The sequence below is a fragment of the Doryrhamphus excisus genome, chromosome 11 (assembly GCF_030265055.1).
Source record: "Doryrhamphus excisus isolate RoL2022-K1 chromosome 11, RoL_Dexc_1.0, whole genome shotgun sequence".
Classification (NCBI taxonomy): domain Eukaryota; kingdom Metazoa; phylum Chordata; class Actinopteri; order Syngnathiformes; family Syngnathidae; genus Doryrhamphus; species Doryrhamphus excisus.
Window position 1 is genome coordinate 13,966,814 of NC_080476.1, and position 18,616 is coordinate 13,985,429.

The window sequence follows — 18,616 nt, forward strand, 5'->3', positions numbered from 1 at the left end:
GCATTGAGTACTTATGCTAGCTAAACAAAAGGGCACGTGATTATGTGGAATTAGCTTACCGTCAATATCTAAAGTTGTCGATACAGAGCGCCGTGTCTTTTCTTATTTCTTTTCTTATGTTGTCCTTGTAAAACTGGTGTTTTGGGTCAAATAAAAGGTGACATTTCTCCACTTCAAAGATTAACCATTCGTCATCCATCGTCTTCGCTGCAACTAGCACTAGCTATATAACGCGGGGTCCTTCAAGCTTTTATTATGTTAATAACCGAAAGTTTATTATAAGCTGTTTTCCGGTGTTTCTGTTCAATACTGCTCTATTACGAGTAAATTTTTAGTATAGTAGTATATTTACTTTATAATAAAAGTAAAGCATTTTATTGAGTGAATTAGCTGCTTGTGACCGGTCTACTATGATGCTGTGTCTACCACTAGCAGTATTTTGTCATGCAGGGAAAAGCAGGAAGAAGATTTATTTCAAAATAATTTATTTGCATATAATTGGAATGAAGACAGGCTGATACATTTGTGATGGCACTGGTTAGTTTCCATACAGAAAAACACAATTGGTCTATAGAGAAACCACCCATTCAAACCTGGACAAAATGGATAAATATATTAGTAAATAAATATATTAGTGACATGTCACTGTATTGAAATGTTCTATTATATATCAAATACAACACTATTTGTTTTGTTGTACTCTTTTTTTTTTTTTGTATACAAAGTATCCAAAATATATTGATAGATGGATCCCTTGGCGTTATGGAGGGAATTCTTTGTTTTGCACTCTAGTAGGAAAGGCAGTTTAAGCTCAAGTAGGCAACAACACAAACTAAAAGCTTGTGGATGAAACTGCAGCTATGCAAAATTCTTTAAAAAAAAAAAAAACTTTTCTTTTTCATTATAAAATCACCCAAAGTGCTGCTTTTCAGTCGTGTCCGTAGCAGAGCGTGCGTGGTCACACACATACACACACATCCACACACACACACACACATGCGCGCACACACACCAATAAGCCAGGAGAATTGTGTGTTCATGTTCAATGTGAGGTATCTTGCTTGATGGGTTGCGGTTGAACATTTCTGCACGGTTAGCCCCAAAAATGACGGCCGCTTTTGTGTCATGCAAAGTAACTGAAGTCAAGGGAGGGTTGCGGCGGGGGGGCGTTCTGCAAAGATTGCGTCTCTTTGGTTTGTGACGTGGATATCTGGAAAAAGGCCCGTGAATGCAAAAGGCACATATCCATACCTGCGTAAGTGCTACACGTTACATTGCAACGCCCATCGGCTTGATCAGCGGGTGGCTCGGAAGCGTGCCCAGCGGCACTGCTATGAAAAAGGCTTGAAAGGGGTAGTTTGGGATTTTTGGACAGGGAGTTGTACGGCATCCCCATCGGCAGTGTAGTGCCTCGAAGGTGACTTAGTTCTAAGTCTTAGTTCTAGTTGGTTCAGGGTTGGGAAAACTTTTGGGCCACATTTGGTTCAAATTTGGTGGAGGGGGTCACCCATGTATGGCTCGTCATCAAACGACACTTAATCACGAGGATGATGATGGTAGACGGGCTATGAAGAACAGCTCATATTACAGGAAAAAAGTCATTCATTATGAAGAGACTAACGGTGTAATGTTTGGTTTAATGTTTAGACTAAACTCTGTAAAGCCGCCATCACACGAAGAACCTATCTGCTGGAATAAATTTTTTTTTTTCCAAATTTGCTCCATATTCGGAGAGGCTTTGAAATTTTTTCCTTGGCGTATGAAGCAATGTGCACTGTCAGCTGTGGAACTAATTAACCGTGATAAAGGAGGGGTTACGGTATTGTAGCTTATTTTTCCGAAATGTCATTACTTTTTTCTTGCATCATTGCCGTAAGATGCTTCAGTTTCATGCTACTGTGGCTTTATTCCACTTATATTTGTATTATTATTCAGAAGGCACTGTTTTTTTAGGGCTACAATGAGGACCTGGGCCTTAGTTGCTGGGGAAACAAGCAGAAATTCTCAGCTTATTTTTCCGAAATGTCATGACTTTTTTCTTGCATCATTGCTGTAAGATGCTTCAGCTTCGTGCTGCCGTGGCTTTATTCCAGTTATATTTGTATTGTTATTATCATTATTATTCAGAAGGCACTGCTTTTTTTAGAGCTACAATAAGGACCTGGGCTTTAGTTGCTGGGGAAACAAGCAGAAATTGTCAGCGTCCCCCCCCAAAAAGCAAAGAAAAATGGCATGAAGGTATCCAAATGGCAACACAATTCAGTCATTTTGAAAAAAAAAAAAAAGAAATGGTACTAAACATAAAAAAAACATGATGAAAAGAGCTGCCATTATTGAAGTATTGAAAAGGAGGCCACTTCAGAGAACATTCACTGTCTGATAGGCCCACCATCCACCTTTCCCTCTGACAGACCTCATCACCTGTTAGGCTGGGGGGGTTGGGCGGCGGCTACGTGGATGCGGCTTACAAAAACTACAGCAGTACCTTGAAAGACCCTGTGCGTCAGGCAAGACAAAACGTGAGCTGAGGTAGGCTAAGAGTGACAACAAGATGAAGACTGAGGAAGAGGAGAGGGGGGGTACCACAGTGAGCCGTCCCGGTCTCGTGTCGAGTCGAGAGGAAGGCTCCCACAGCCAGGGCCCTCTGTAGTGTCTTCCCCCTCAGCAGCTCCTGATCATCATCATCATTATCATTATCATCATCCCAAACACGGAATATTTGTTCATTATTCCGGGTCTGATCCAAACTGTTTTGCCATGAATTATTTGGAAGAGAACAATGCAGAGCTGGGATAAAGAATCCTCCAGGCACTAGTGGCAGCAGAAGGGGGCGGGGGGGCGGCAAGGAGGACTGTCCATTCTGGTTCCCCAAGTAGCAGCGTGATGCAGTGGAACCCGTTTATGTCGACCCCCGACGTGTCTAGTCGTGTTATTCATACACTGTTTTTTTTTTTTTATCACAAAAACGTTCTTGCTAGCAGCCCATTAGCTTGCTAATACAGTAAACCTCGGATATATCGGATTCAATTGTTCCCACTGGTTTTGTCTGATATAAGCGAAATCAGTTATATGCGTATACTGGAAAATGTCCGTTTTACGCATATATGGGATTTATATCCGGTATATGCGTAAATCGGATTTTACCCGTTATAAAAAGGCACTTCCTTGACTATGTTTCCAATGTACCTGGACGCGCAGGCAACGCTGCAAACGCTGCAAATGACGTCGTATAGCGGCCTGTCACGATTCGGCGAATCGGAGCGCCACGATGCGGCCATCCGATATATGCGAGGGAAATTTAATGGAAATGCATTGGAACGGGACTGGAGATTTTGTCCGAAATAGGCGAAATCCGTTATAAAAAATCCGATATATGCAATGAATTTTTATTGGAAATGCATTACAGAAAAATTGGTTCTGTTTTATCTGTCCGTTGTGAGCGAATTTCCGATATATCCGAGTCCGATATATCCGAGGTTTACTGTACACGACAACAGGAACCCGATGTCGGCGCCCGTCTGGACTTCAAATTAAAACCGTTTCGTCTCCAAAATGGTAACGCAAGACATGTTTTTATGGTTTCACAACGAGCGACGAGCATTTTCACTGATGTGATTGTGGTAGCAAGATCAACACGGACGACACCTTCACGTTATTTCTTCAATTCCATTCAATTCAATTAAATTCTCACCTTTCTTAGCAAAATGCTACCGCTTGCAACCTTCCTTGGCTCTACTTGGGGCTATTTTGCAGCCATCATCCAAAGAAAAGCAGAGACCCGAGGTGAGAAATAACTCATGGCAAAACAGGAAGGTGGTGTCGGTGTTGATCGCGCCGCCGCATTGAATCTTTGGCAACAATCACGTCCTCCTTATATGTTTGTTTATCCCGTTCATTCAACATTCATATACATTTGAATTGTTTAATAATTACAAAACTATAAAAACATATTTTGGGTTAACAAGTTTGGTTGCAAGGCGGTCGTGTGGTTAGCGCGCAGACCTCACAGCTAGGAAACCAGGGTTCAATTCCACCCTCGGCCATCTCTGTGTGGAGTTTGCATGTTCTACCCGTGCACGCGTGGGTTTCCTCCGGGTACTCCGGTTTCCTCCCACATTCCAAAAACATGCTAGGTTAATTAGCGACTCCAAATTGTCCATAGGTATGAATGTGAGTGTGAATGGTTGTTTGTCTATATGTGCCCTGTGATTGGCTGGCCACCAGTCCAGGGTGTACCCCGCGACCCTCGTGAGGAAAAGCGGTATAAAATTAATGAATGAAGTTTGGTTGTCTGGAACGGAGTTCCGGTTCCAGTCGGATCTTCGGGAACGGATTAATGCCGCTAACCAAGGTTCCACTGTGTTGGCTAAAGTGTAGCGTTAACATAATTGCTGCTTAAATACTAGTTGCCTCACCCCGTCGCAAATCCCCCCCTTCCCCCTCACCCCCACCCCAGTCAGTTGGGCCCTGACCAAGTGGGTATTTTTTAGTAAAAAGAAGACCAACGTGGACCGGGGCTCGAGTTGGTACACGTAGATGGGTTGTCGACTTAAACGGGTTCTAGTGTATTTCGGGAAGAAGCTGTCACACTCCAGACTCCTCTTCAGATCCTGGGGGGACACACACACACACACAAATACACACACACACACACACACAATTGAACACAACTAGAACAATGTTTTGTTGTGATGAAGGATAAAAAGAAACACTCACCCTGATGCCGGTATATGTTTTGGCAACATAAACAAATATCTGCGTTGCGGTCCGCAGCAAGTCCACGGTGGAGCCTGCAGGGGGGCCACTCAATAGAGGTCCTGGTCCCCAGAAGCTGGGGCTCCGAGTGCGCCTCCTGCACTCGTTTGTGCCACACAACGTGGGACCCGGCGCAGCAAGGCCAGTCGTCTAAACCTCCCGAGTCCAGAATGAGAGGTACAGGGAGGGGGGCGGGGCACCGCTCAGGGGGAGAGCGGCAGAATCCCGAGCCCTGGCCGTAGTGGATTCGGCTGCTCCGATCGTCCTGAAGGTCCAAGCTCCGGTGGAAGTGAACGGAGAGGGGGTCTTGGACACAGCCCCGCCCCAGAGCCGTGGTTGGGTGTCCCTGGTGGTAGCAGTGGGTTTGTAGCTGTATGGGGATAGGAGACACCAGCACCGGGGGCCCCGAGGTGCTCAGGTTGGTATCCCGACTCTCTGTCCCACAGCCGGGCACATTGGTACAGTCTGGTTTTGTGCACTGGCAACAAGCGGGCTGGGGAGGGCCGACAATCGAGTCTTTGTCCAAGAGATGCGCAAGAGGCGCACCACCTGCTGCTGTGGCCCCCTGCTCCTCATCTGAGGCTCTGCTTGGGCCCTGGCCAGGCTCCCCTTCCTCATAGTGGTGGTGTCGATGGCGGTGGTAGTGGATGTGGTTAAACACCGTCTGCGGCGGCTCCTCGGGGCAGCCCACTTTATTCACCACCAAGTCCAGAGACCTGGGCCGGGCCTGGGCATCCAACTCCAGGCTGTCTCTGCGTGGGGCTCGCCCGGAGCCCGGCCCATAATACCCAAAGGGATCGTAGTCGCTACTCAGCGAGCTACGGAAAGTGGACCAGCTGCCGTACACCCCCTGCATGGACACATCGGTACAATTGAGAACCGAGTCGCTGGAGGATCCGTGGCAAGGCCCCGAACTGGAGTCGCTTGCCGGGCCATCGGCTAAATACCCGCTGCGATCCGTGTGGTAGCTGCCGCCGGAGCAGCTGCCCCCGTCCAGCCGACCGTGGCCTGCCGCTCGACGGGGATGCGGGGCGGATGACGCGGTGTGGTTGGCTCTGGACACGGAGGTGCTACGCTGAGCTGGGCAGGATGAGCGATAGTTTGGGCAGGACCGGCGGGGGGTGTAATGGTGGGTTGTCCTGCAGTTCCCGCCAGTCCTGTGGGGCCTCCTGGGACCCTCTGAGGGCAGGTGGTACTCACAAGGGGCGCCCAAAGACCTGCTGGTGAGCAGACGCAGCGTTTGGCTGTCCATGGGAGAAGACGTATTGTAGTGAGAGACCGGCGGATAGGAGCCTGAAGGTCCGCGAGGATAGTGCGGCCTCATGGAGAAAGGGACGGCGTGCTGGGGGAACGGGTGGTTTTGCGGGCTGCTGTAAGGCTGGGGGTGAAGGAAACTTCGTTCCAGACTGGACTGGAGTCTGTTCCTGTGTGGCTGCCGCTCCGTCCCTGTGGATTACAAGTGCGGTTAGAAGACACTCTGCACTGATTGGACATCAGTTCTTTCATTGGTTAGGTAGACCCCCATAATCCAGTATGAACCAATATTGAGGTGGTCCTCTCTATAAAAGCAATCTTCACTCGCTAAATGTACTGCAAAAAAGGTCAGTAAGGATAATTCATAATGCCGCCTACAGAGAACATACTAACTCCTTATTTCTAAAATCACAAATACTTCAACTTGCTGATATAGTTCATCTTCAAACAGCTAAAATAATGCATAAGCCTAAAAATAACCAATTAGCTAAAAATGTCATCCAATACTTCTCTACAAGAGAGGAGAAATATGATCTCAGGGAAGAAGTACATTTGAAACACTTCTATGCTAGGACTACGTTATGCTAGCCATAGCATTTCAGTATGTGGAATCAAACTATGGAATGGATTGAGTAAGGGAATCAAACAATGCACAACGATGAGCCAATTCAAGAAACAATACAAGCAGTTGATGTTTGCTAAATACAAGGATGAAGAGTCTTGAACCAGTCATGATGTGCTATATATATCACTATATTGACACTTACTATGGTACCCATTATGGCATTGGATGCTCATATCACTTCATAATTTGGTATATGACAAAAAAAATTATTAAATTTCATAAAATTAAATAAAATAAAATTTAAAAAAATTATATTGAGAAAGCAGGAAGTGAACAAATGTAACAGTTACTGATTGTAAAAGTACCAATATAGAAAATATGTAATATTACCTCGTACTTCAGTACGGGACAAAAAATTACAAAATAAAGAAAAAAAACAACCTTAAACTGTATTATGGAAAGCAGGAAGTGAACAAATGTAACAGTTACTGATGGTAAAAGTACCAATATAGAAAATATGTAATATTACCTCCTACTTCAGTACAGGACAAAAAAAACAAAAAAAAAAACCCTTAAACTATATTATGGAAAGCAGGAAGTGAACAAATGTAACAGTTACTGATTGTAAAAGTACCAATATAGAAAATATGTAATATTACCTCGTACTTCAGTACGGGACAAAAAATTACAAAATTTAAAAATAAAAAATAAAAAACCTTAAACTGTATTATGGAAAGCAGGAAGTGAACAAATGTAACAGTTACTGATTATAAAAGTACCAGATGGAGGGGTAGGATTTAATAAGCTTTGCTTCTTCCTACTCCTTTTGGACATGTGGAACTGGGAACTGATTATGTGATGCATTCAATTGTAATCTGATGCATGTTAAAAATGAAATTAAACCATTACCATTAAATTTGCAAAAATGACATTCTAGTCCAGGGGTGGGCAAACTTTTTGACTCGCGGGCCGCATTGATATGACAAAATTTACGGGGGGGGGGGGGGGGGGGGGGCAGACTATATATTTTACACGTAACAGTCCACCTGGTATTATTGTATTTGTAAAATTGTCATGCAATCTGCTATTATTATTTATTATTTTATATTTATATTTAAATATTTTAAAAATAATTAAATATTATAATAATTACAATAAAATTAAAATAATAATTATTATATTATTATTATGTAAAATATGCAAATATAACAATAATATTATATATAATTAATATAATAATTAGCATTAATATAATAATTATAATAATCATAATAGTTCTAATAATAATTATAATAATCTAATAATAATAATTATTATTATTATTATGTGCTTGTGTCCCTTTTTTCAGGAGCACTTTGTAAACAACAGACCATGTCAAAAAACGACATTGATAAAACCATCAAAAGGTTGGCTCAGGCCACGATGCCAGGTTGTATGTTGAGTTTAAATGAAATACTTTGGAAAGATTGGGCGGGCCGTATTCAAACACTTGGCGGGCCGGATGTGGCCCCCGGGCCGTAGTTTGCCCACCCCTGTTCTAGTCCATGACGCCAGTCGTGACGAAGCGTCATTTCTGGAAGTTGAGCACGGAACCAATGGCAAACACTTTTTTGTTACATCCTGTGTCCGTAGAGATTGTGGTTATCTTTGTACGTCTTTGATAAAGCTGCTGTATAGTGACTTTGATGACGCAACACTTAACTGCAAATGGGCTTATCCTCACCCATGATGTTGTGCATGCACAGAGGACAGGTACGATGCTGCAGCAGCCAAGGATCCACGCAATCTTTATGAAACTCATGAGCGCAGGAGATGATCCTCAGATGCTTGGTTGAAGAGGAAGAGAGAGATGTAAAGAAGGAGCCAAAACATCATAACTGGGGTTCGATTCCACTTACCTGGCCGTCCTGGAATTCCTCCAGGCATATGGCACAGACCGGGCCGGAATTGGAACTGCTGCCGTGGGAGCGCTGCGTGCCTGAGCAGCCCTGGGATGAGATGTAGGTTTTGGTTTCTAAACGACTGATGGCGTGCATGGTTTGCTGATGGACGGCGTCCTGCGTTGGAAAAAAAAAAAAAAAAGGGTACATGTGAGAAAGCCGAAGTGTGCGTCTAAAAAAAAACAAAACGTGATGCTACCAGGCCTTACCCAAGTTCTGTTGGATTTGCACTTGTAGCGGAAAGCAAAGATGAGGATGATGATCAAAATAGCCAAGACAATGGTGAGGAGGATGACCACGTTATAATGGGGCTGAAAATTGAGCAAATAGTGATGACTTTATGACGGCAACGCCCACAAAGAAGCATCACAGTCATCCCTCAGTTGGGTTGAGTGGGTTCGCCCCCACCGGGTCACACCATGTGACGGTGGAGTGGGGAACACTTTGGACTGGTCACCAGTCAGTTACACACATACGGACCATTTAGGGCAGGGGTCTCAAACACGCGGCCCGCGGGCCAAATGTGGCCCGCAAGACACTAGTTTGAGGCCCCCGCCTTGATATGAAAGTTTAATGTTAGTGCAGCCCGCGCAAGTTTGATATGGATGCTGTATGGTATCATGTACCCAGAAAAAATGATTACGTTTGATTCATGTTCATGTTAAAGGTTAAATAACTGTTAATAGTTATCCTCCCTATCCGTGTGGAAGTGGTAAGTTTTTGGCTATTTAAGTTGAAAGGAAATAACTTGAAGGCTACCCGTTTAGGTCGCTAGCTCTCTAGTTTGCGAGTTAGCATGCGTCTCAAGACCCTGCAGTTGCGCAATATGTTGTAAATAAAAAGAGTATAAATGTGACTATAGTCGTGTTTTGTCATGTCTACAGGGCTCTAATAATGCTTTGTTCATTTTAATCTGAAAAAAATCATTTGTCTACCCACCAACTATATGTGGTTTCTTACGTTTTTATTATTTGCCGTTTTATTATTATTATTATATTTATTTATTTATTACTGATTGATTGATTTTCTTTATTCTTGATTTGTTTATTTATTTTTCATCTTATTTTGTGCAGAAAAATAAAAAAAGATATTTGAGAACAGTGGAATGTTTTATCAGAGCTTTTATTGTAGAAAATTGGAACCGAAGCGAAGTTTTTTTAATTTTTTTGTTTTTAGTAAATGCGTTTTTTTTGTTGTTTTTTTGGAAAACCTGATGCGGCCCAGTCTCACCCAGACCCGAGCTCCAGTGGCCCCCAAGTAAATTGAGTTTGAGACCCCTGATTTAGGGTCTCTGAGGAAAGGAACCCCTGCTGCCTGCAGGCGTGTCCGGCACTCGGTCGCCATTATTGATCAATTGACCGAGTCTGCGTGACCCATAAATAACATTACACACCTCTTCCATTTGCAATTACACACCAGAAGTCAATTCGGCAGGGTAAAACAAAATTCTTGGATCATGTGATTGAAAAAATTTCAGTCCGCTTACCCATTTCGGCTGCTCCACCAAGATCTCAATACGGACTTCGGCTTCCTCGTTCTTGTTGACCAGACCCATCAACTCCTCCGCATCTTCAGCATCCACAAGGACAACTGGGCGGGGAAGGGCGTTTCCCTCAGCTCCCGCCGTCCTCAGCTGCATGTGTGTGTGTGTATCGCAGAATTAAGCATCATATGCGTGATTCAAAGGTCCCGGTGTCTTCGTACTCACCTCAGCAGCCGCACCGGCGTCATCGCTGACGTCGAAAATAACGGCCTGAGCTCCCTTGTCCAGCGCCATGTGGGCCTGCGGGAGGAACACAGGAAAGTAAACATGCACATCATTAATCATCATAACGCCATCGTGTAATATAATACACAAATGCTAAACGTGCTTGTGCAGGCCCGCTTCTGCGAGTATAGAGTACTGTATAGAGTATAGAGTACTGACTCCATCACTAGGTGGCGGTCTCACCATGAGAATCCTTGTTGAAAACAAGTCCGCTTCCCTCTGAAAACATCATCATGGCAAACTCAAGGCCACACTTCCACTTTGCTGCACGGACATGTTGGAAACTGTGAGTTGCGTTATTGGTATTATTGTTTCGTAATGGAGATGGCGGCACAGTGGATTAGTGGTTGAGGTGTCTTGAGTCTTGAATGTTCTCGCATTTTATAATTGGAGACTCCAAATCAGGGGTCTCAAACCCAATATACCCGGGGGGCCGCTGGCCGTTGCATCAATTATTTACTATGCAATCACATGGTGTGCTGCTTGGGGCTTCCCAGCATGCTTTGCGGTAAACATTGTATCAAGTTACATGTTTAGAGCTTGCATTGTTAGCAAGGTAAGGTTAGCATATTACGGCCATTTTATCCATTACCATACATCAGGGGTCTCAAACTTGTGGCCGGCGGGCCAAATGCGGCCCGCGAGATGCTAGTTTGAGGCCCCCACCTTTAATGTTGAAATGACAGCTTAAAGCTGTGTGCACACCGGACACAATTAAACGTGATTTTGCCCCCGCCCATACTGTTACCCTACCCTGTTACCCCGCCCTGTTTTGCTTTGGATTAGCAATGAAGCTAAAGGCTTATATGACGCTGGGTTACAAATAAATGCAGGAAATGATTTGGAATCAAACAGGAAAATACACGTCGAGATAAAGCATCTCATCAAACATGTTGTTAAAGTTACGACACTGCTCCCAGATGGAACTGAGTACGATGCTAACTTGCTAATTGGGTCAAATTATGAAGTTTCATTAATGTTCATGTTAAAGGTTAAATAACTGTTAATACTGTACATTTGAATCTGGAAAAAATCATTTCTCTACCAACTGTATGTGGTTTCTTACGTTTTTCTTATTTGCGGTTTTATTATTATTTTACTTATTACTGATTGATTGATTGATTGTCTTTATTCTTAATTTGTTTATTTTTTTTATTTTATTTTGTGTATAGAAAAATAAAAATTAAGATATTTGAGAACAGTGGAATGTTTTATCAGATATTTTGGTGTGGAAAACCGGAACCAAAGTACTGAAAAAGTGTAGGGTACAGCAAAAGCAGAAGCATTGAAGATATTTTTTTATTGATTTTTTTCCCAGTTTTTAATAAATGCGTTTTTTGAAAACCTGATGCGGCCCGGCTTCACCCAGAACCTAGCTCCGGTGGCCCCCAGGTAAATTGAGTTTGAGACCCCTGCCATACATGGACACCTAGCACATCATCGTTAGCATGTGAACAGTTAGCATGTTAACATGAGCTTGTCAGGGTTTGGGGATTTGACAGCAACGCACGGCGGGTTCAGTCAGTAGTACAAAATACAAAAACGGCATTCTGTCTACATTTAATGAGGAGACACATGAACACCTAATCAGCAACGGCAACACAAAGGAGATGTACACACACACACACACACACACCGGTGGGGTAGGAGTGCTGCTCAGTTAAAAGTGTCACCGGGTTTGACAAGTTAATGAAAAACGTTTGTTGTTTGTCGAGCGCCGCCATTGAACCGGGATCACTTTTTAACACTTCAAAGAGGGACGGTTAATACATGACGAGCGAGGAACAGACACTTCCTTTGTGTACATGAGCAAGGGAGCAAGGTGTAAAGGAGCGCCACCCGCACATAAAAACAAGAGCACGGCGGTGTCCGTGAAATGACAGGAAAACCAAAGCATCCACACACGGACATTCCCGATTTGGCGTGGAATTCTTTGGCTTTTTATTTGGTGATGTTTTCCCTGCTGATGATGGCAGAGAGAACATGTAAAGTAGTCCCGATTGCTAGTAACACCACTATGGTGCGTTCAAGGCCTGACAAAAAGACATTCATTTTCTACCGCTTATCCTCACGAAGGTTGCAGGGGGTGCTGGAGCCTATCCCAGCTGTTTTCAGGCGGGGTACACCCTGGACTGGTGGCCAGCCAATCACAGGGCACATATAGACAAACAACCATTCACACTCACATTCATACCTATGGACAATTTGGAGTCGCTAATTAACCTAGCATGTTTTTGGAATGTGGGAGGAAACCGGAGTACCCGGAGAAAACCCACGCAATTCATGGGGAGAACATGCAAACTCCACACAGAGATGGCCGAGGGTGGAATTGAACCTGGGTCTCCTAGCTGTGAATTCTACGCGCTAACCACTCGACCGCCGTGCAGCCGTGACATATTCAGTGTATTCTAAACTTCAGAAAAGGTTTTAAAACAGAGTGGGACGAAGATCAGAGAAGCCAAAAAGGTACCACTTTCACACTGAATGGGAGGAGAACTTCTTCTCACTCGATCGTATTGGAAATTACATGATGGTAACTATTAAGGGGTGTGAATCTCAGCACTTAGGACGATTCGATACACATCTCGATGCACCGGCAGCGATACGATACTTTAACGATACGTGGAATTTTCTAGCGATACAATGTGATACGATTCACCCTCTTCACGATTCGCCATGCAGCTCGCATCAAGACATAAACATGTCAAATTTGTGGTGCTTTCAACAGTACTATGCTGTACATAGACGTGTACTATCACCTATTTATATATCATTAGCGACTTATTGTGAAAAACAGCATATTTTTGAAAAAAAAAACAAAAAAACACGCATGCACGGGGAGAACATGCAAACTCCACACAGAGATGGCCGAAGGTGGAATTGAACCTGGGTCTCCTAGCTGTGAATTCTGCGCGCTAACCACTCATGCGCCGTGCAGCCGTGACATATTCAGTGTATTCTAAACTTCAGAAAAGGTTTAAAACAGAGTGGGACGAAGGGCAGAGACGCCAAAAAGGTACCACTTTCACACTGAATGTGAGGAGAACTTCTTTGCATTAGCGACTTATTGTGAAAAACAGCATATTTTTGAAGAAAAAATAACTTTTTGCAGCAAAAATCTACAAATGTGCATGGCTATGAATGCTGAATAGTAAACATGCAGCTTTACACATTGTGTTTCCTGTTGTACTACTAACAAAAGACCATGAACATCTTGTACCTGCACTTTAAACACCGACACCCAAGTTCAAGTTCACACACAAATACACTGCAATACTTTCTTGCTAGGAGTATTTATTTCCAGTAAATCTGAGGTCAGCTAGACTTTGGTGCTGCTCGACACGAGAATCAGTGTTTATGTATTCCATGTGAGTTTTGTGCACTGAACAGGAAATGGAGATTCACACGAGTAGAGCACACAAACAAAAGAAAGCAAGAGGTTTTGCTACACCTCAGCATACTCGGCACCGATTGGCTGCGGTGCTAATCACAGCTCAAACTGAGCAAACATCCCATGGAGCCAGTGGGTGGCCGACCACTTCTGTTGGTTTACATCCAGGCTGGAGTGCGGTCCGTGGGCCGGCCTTGCCGTCGCAATGTGTTCTACTTAGCAGAGGGGAGAACATCCACAAGGTACTTCACATCCACAAGGGCAAAGGTCATGCCATCACCTACCAGCAGCATCATTTTACATGTCTCACTATTTGCTCATTGCCTTTAATGGTGGTTTTAACTGGCCTACTTCCGACTGGGCATGCCCGGAACACCTCACCAGGGAGGAACCAGATGCCCGAGCCACCTCAACTGGCTCCTCTCGATGTAAAGAGCAGCGGCTCTCCTCTGAGGCCCTCATCCATTCTATAGTTGGTAATGGTAATGATTTAATTTCATTTGAACATGCATCAGATTACAATTGAATGCATCCCATAATCAGTTCACAGTTCCACATGTCCACAAAAAGAGTAGGAAGAAGCAAAGCTTATTAAATCCTACCCCTCCATCTGGTACTTTTACAATCAGTAACTGTTACATTTGTTCACTTCCTGCCTTTTTAATATAATTTTTTTTAATTAAATTAAATTACATTTTATTAAATTTTATGTGATTTAATATGTAATTTAAAAATTCAAAAATAAAAAACCTTAAACTATATTAGTTAAATTAAATATAGTAGAAAAAGTTGAATAAAATCAAATACAATTAAATTAAATTGTATTAAATTTATGTACATTAAATTTTATGCAAAATTAAATTTTATTGAATTTTATGTAATTTATATTACAAATTAAATTAAGTTTTATTAAATTTTATGTAATTTAATTGTATTTAATTTTATTTAACTAATATAGTTTAAGGTTTTTTATTTTTGAATTTGTAAATTACATAAATTAATTAATTAAATTACATAAAATTTAATAAAATTTAATTTAATTTAATTGTATTTAATTTTATTTAACTTTTTCTAATATATTTTATTTAACTAATATAGTTTAAGGTTTTTTATTTTTGAATTTTTAAATTACATAATTACAAAATTTAGTTTAACTTAATTTTATTTAAACCCGGGGCTGCCGTGTCAGCTACTGACAAACTAAATAACCAAGTATTTATTTGTGAATAGAAAAATTGAAGTTTGTTGTTCAAATATGGTTTCAAGATGGTATCCTTGAACGTGAAAGGATCTGCTGTTACGAAATGGACGTTGACAACCAAGCAGCTCATGAAGCCATAAGGTTCTACGTACGTATGTATACTCGATATGTACGTAGACCGAGGACCTCCTGTACGACAAGAGCGTGTGTGTTGAGCAACGTGAGCGTCCAACACAAGAGCGCCTTTGGGAATCTGACCTTGTGTTTATGTTTTCCTCGGCAGCTGTCCGCTCTTCTCACATGAGATAAAGCAGGAAGTAGCGGCACAACTGCAACCGCAGGTAATTCTCATGTGGCGTTGTGTATTTGTACAACGACTCATGTGAAATATCTACTAAGAAATACCCCGGCTATGCTAGGGTGGCCTTTTTTCTGGAGCAGTGAAATATTGAAATATTCCGTATGTCAAATCAAGACGTTTCAAACTCAATTTAGAGCGCTATTTAAAAACAGGCCACCGGACTCAATTCCATAATCAATCACGCTTAATGGCTCTTGTGGGGACAATCACTCTTCCCGGCGCGACTACCCGCATCGTTCGGCACAAGCAAATTACACACTGGAATGGTGTGCGACTCCAGGAAGTGAGAGTAAAAGAGGTCGGGGAAAAAAAAGCGAAGGAGAGCAGGTTTAAGGGGGAAAAGTGAGGATAGCATGGCGGCGCTGCTGCACTTGCATTAAAGTACGTAATGACAGACTACAGAGCTGCGGGGGCCGGCAGGCCCGAGGCCGGTTCCTCCCTGCCCTGTCATTTCTGCACAACGGCTCGGCACATTACCGCGGGACAGGGACACGCCGTTTGGCTAAATGAGGAGCAGACGGGCTCGTGGGCGGGCGGTGATGATAGCGGGGCGAGATGGCAGCCAAAACAGGTGCAGGCTCCATTTTTACGTTGCGGACGGCGGCTTTGAGAGGGCATCCCCTTTAATGTGGAGAATTTGACCCCCTCCCCAAGGACTTCCTGTGCTCCTCCCCGAGTTATGAAGTGAGATGTCTCGTCTCATCTGGACACTTTGACATCGGGACTTGAAATAAACGGTGGAACCTTTAAAGCTGAGCTACAAGGACGACATGCAGTTTTACTGGAAACCGCTACGGGAGGGGTGGCCAGACTTTCAGTCAGTCGCGGGCCGCATTGCTTTAACAAAATTGATGGGGGGGGGGGGGGGGGCATATTTTACACGTAACAGTCCACCTGGAATTATTGTATCTGTAAAAGTGTCATGCAATCTGCAATATGTAATAATAATAATAATAATAATAATCCTTCATTTTCCTCACGGGGGTTGCGGGGGTGCTGGAGCCTATCCCAGCTGTCTTCGGGCGTGAGGCAGGGTACACCCTGGACTGGTCGCCAGCCAATCACAGGGCAATAATAGTAATAATAATAATAATATAGATAATAATAACAATAATAATGACAATCACTATAATAATAGAGACAGACTATATTTTACACGTAACAGTCCACGTAACACGTAACAGGAATTATTGTATCTGTAAAAGTGTCATGAAATCTGTGATATGTAATAATAATAATAATAATAATAATAATAATAATAATAATAATAATAATAATAATAATAATAATAATAATAATAACAATTCATTCATTCATTCTCTACCGCTTTTCCTCACGGGGCCACGGGGGTGCTGGCGCCTACCCCAGGTACAGCATGGACTGGTTGCCAGCCAATCACAGGGCAATAATAATAATAATAATAATAATAACAATAATAATAATAATAATAATAATAATAACAATAACAATAACAATAATAATAATAATAATAATAATAATAATAATAATAAAATAATAATAAATTGAATAATAATACATGGAATAATAATATATGGAATAATAATAATAGTAAATGGAATAATAATAATAATAATATAAAAAATAATAATAATGGATTCAATTTTTAATGCACTTTCCATTCTTCAGAATGAATAAAAAAAACAAATAAAAAAGAAAACTCAAGGAAAAAAAAAACTAACAAAAAACCCCACAAGTATTAAAAAACGTGAGGGCAAAATAAAACCACAAGTATTAAAAACATGGGGGCAAATAAACCAATCATCTAAGAAAAAGCTTGACTAAAAAGGTAGCTTTTAAGTCCCCTTTTAAAAGTGTTGCTCTGAGGTATGCAGGAAGAGCATTCCCCAGTTCAGGGGGCGACGGAGCAAAAGGCCCCGGTCGCCCATCGTCCCTTTTTTCAGGAGCACTTTGAGCACAGCAGACCACATCGAAAAACCAAATTGATAAAACCATCAAAAGGTTGGTTCGAGCCATGTTGCCAGGTTGCATGTTAAGTTCCAATGAAATACTTTGGAAAGAACGGGAGGGCCGCATTCAAACACTCGGGCGATGAAGACTTTACGCTGGTGACCGTTTGACCTGAAACAGATGATTTCTATGAAAGTTTGCTTCAACTTTTCCTCTCCCTCATTTCAACAACTTCCCCTTGGAAGCATCCTTTCCTCATTGTTTCCACCATTAAAAATAACAATCCGGGCCAGTCATTGGCAAGTCATAAGTCCTTTTATTGCCCCCCCCAAAGGATGACGTCTATGCTATTAAAAATACATCTATTCCTACAAAGCCTTTTGACCCCAAAAGAGATGAAAGTTCCTGTTAGAAAAAGTGTGAATTGGAGGACATGCGGTCTTTCAGGATGTTATTAAATGAAAAGGACAACTCAAGCTAAAAGGCTAATTTGCCTCAAGATGTCAAGAGAGAGGCTGACAAAATGTGTGATGAAGGAATTATGAGGCCGTTCAATTGTGAAGAAGATTATTTTTTAACTAACCACATGACATGCTGTTCGGCACAAAAAAGCAAATATTTAATCAATAATTAAAAAAAATATAATCTTTCTGTGTACTAAAAATCCTATATACCGTATTTTCTGGACTATAAGTCGCTCCGGAGTATAAGTCGCGCAAGGCCAAAAATGCAGAATTAGGTAGAAAAAACATACATAAGTCGCACTGGAGTATAAGTCGCATTTTGGACAACTCAAGCTAAAAGGCTAATTTGCCTCAAGATGAAAGACGTCAAGAGAGAGGCTGACAAAATGTGTGATGAAGGAATTATGAGGCAATATACAATATATTTATATATATTTAACATTTATTTTAAATTTTATATTTCACATTTGTCCTTAGTTTCAACATTTATTTTCTTACTTTTTTATATTCATTTATAAGTCGCTCTGGAGTATAAGTCGCAGGAACAGCCAACCTTGGAAAAAGAGTGCCACTTATAGTCTGGAAAATATGGTATTTATATAATTATATTATATTACATTATATTATTTATATTATATTATTACATGTATTTAACATTTATTTTAACATCTATATTTCACATTTGTCTTTAGCTTTAACAATTATTTTATTATTTTTTTATATTAATTTATAAGTCGCTCTGGAGTATAAGTCGCAGGAACAGCCAACCTAAGAAAAAAAGTGAAACTTATAGTCCGGAAAATATGGTAATAACGTGGACACCATCTTTGTTTCCGCTTAAAATTTAGTGGGTGTGGCTAACATACCGATCCAGAAATTACGGTACACCCATGTATGTATATATTACCCATATAGATTACTATATATTACCCGTTTTTTTATACAAAAACGCTGAGTTTTTGTATAAAAAAACCCTGTTAATATTTGA

At 41.8% G+C, this 18,616-nt stretch overlaps 1 protein-coding gene across 2 annotated transcripts in view; it reads right to left on the reverse strand.

Moving 5' to 3' along the window:
* Positions 1-462: 462 nt before the first annotated feature.
* LOC131138655 (E3 ubiquitin-protein ligase RNF43) overlaps positions 463-18,616 on the reverse strand; it is a 95,280-nt gene continuing 77,126 nt past the window's right edge. Inside the window, exons 3-9 of one of the 2 annotated variants that reach the window (XM_058087771.1) lie at positions 10,223-10,297; positions 10,001-10,147; positions 8,724-8,825; positions 8,473-8,631; positions 8,298-8,400; positions 4,717-6,201; positions 463-4,610 (exon numbers count right to left, since the gene is read on the reverse strand). In XM_058087771.1, the coding sequence (XP_057943754.1) occupies positions 4,585-4,610; positions 4,717-6,201; positions 8,298-8,400; positions 8,473-8,631; positions 8,724-8,825; positions 10,001-10,147; positions 10,223-10,297 (2,097 nt within the window). In that variant the 3' untranslated portion in view covers positions 463-4,584. Of the gene's footprint in view, positions 4,611-4,716; positions 6,202-8,276; positions 8,401-8,472; positions 8,632-8,723; positions 8,826-10,000; positions 10,148-10,222; positions 10,298-18,616 lie in introns of both variants that reach the window. The other variant, XM_058087770.1, reaches the window with a different exon arrangement.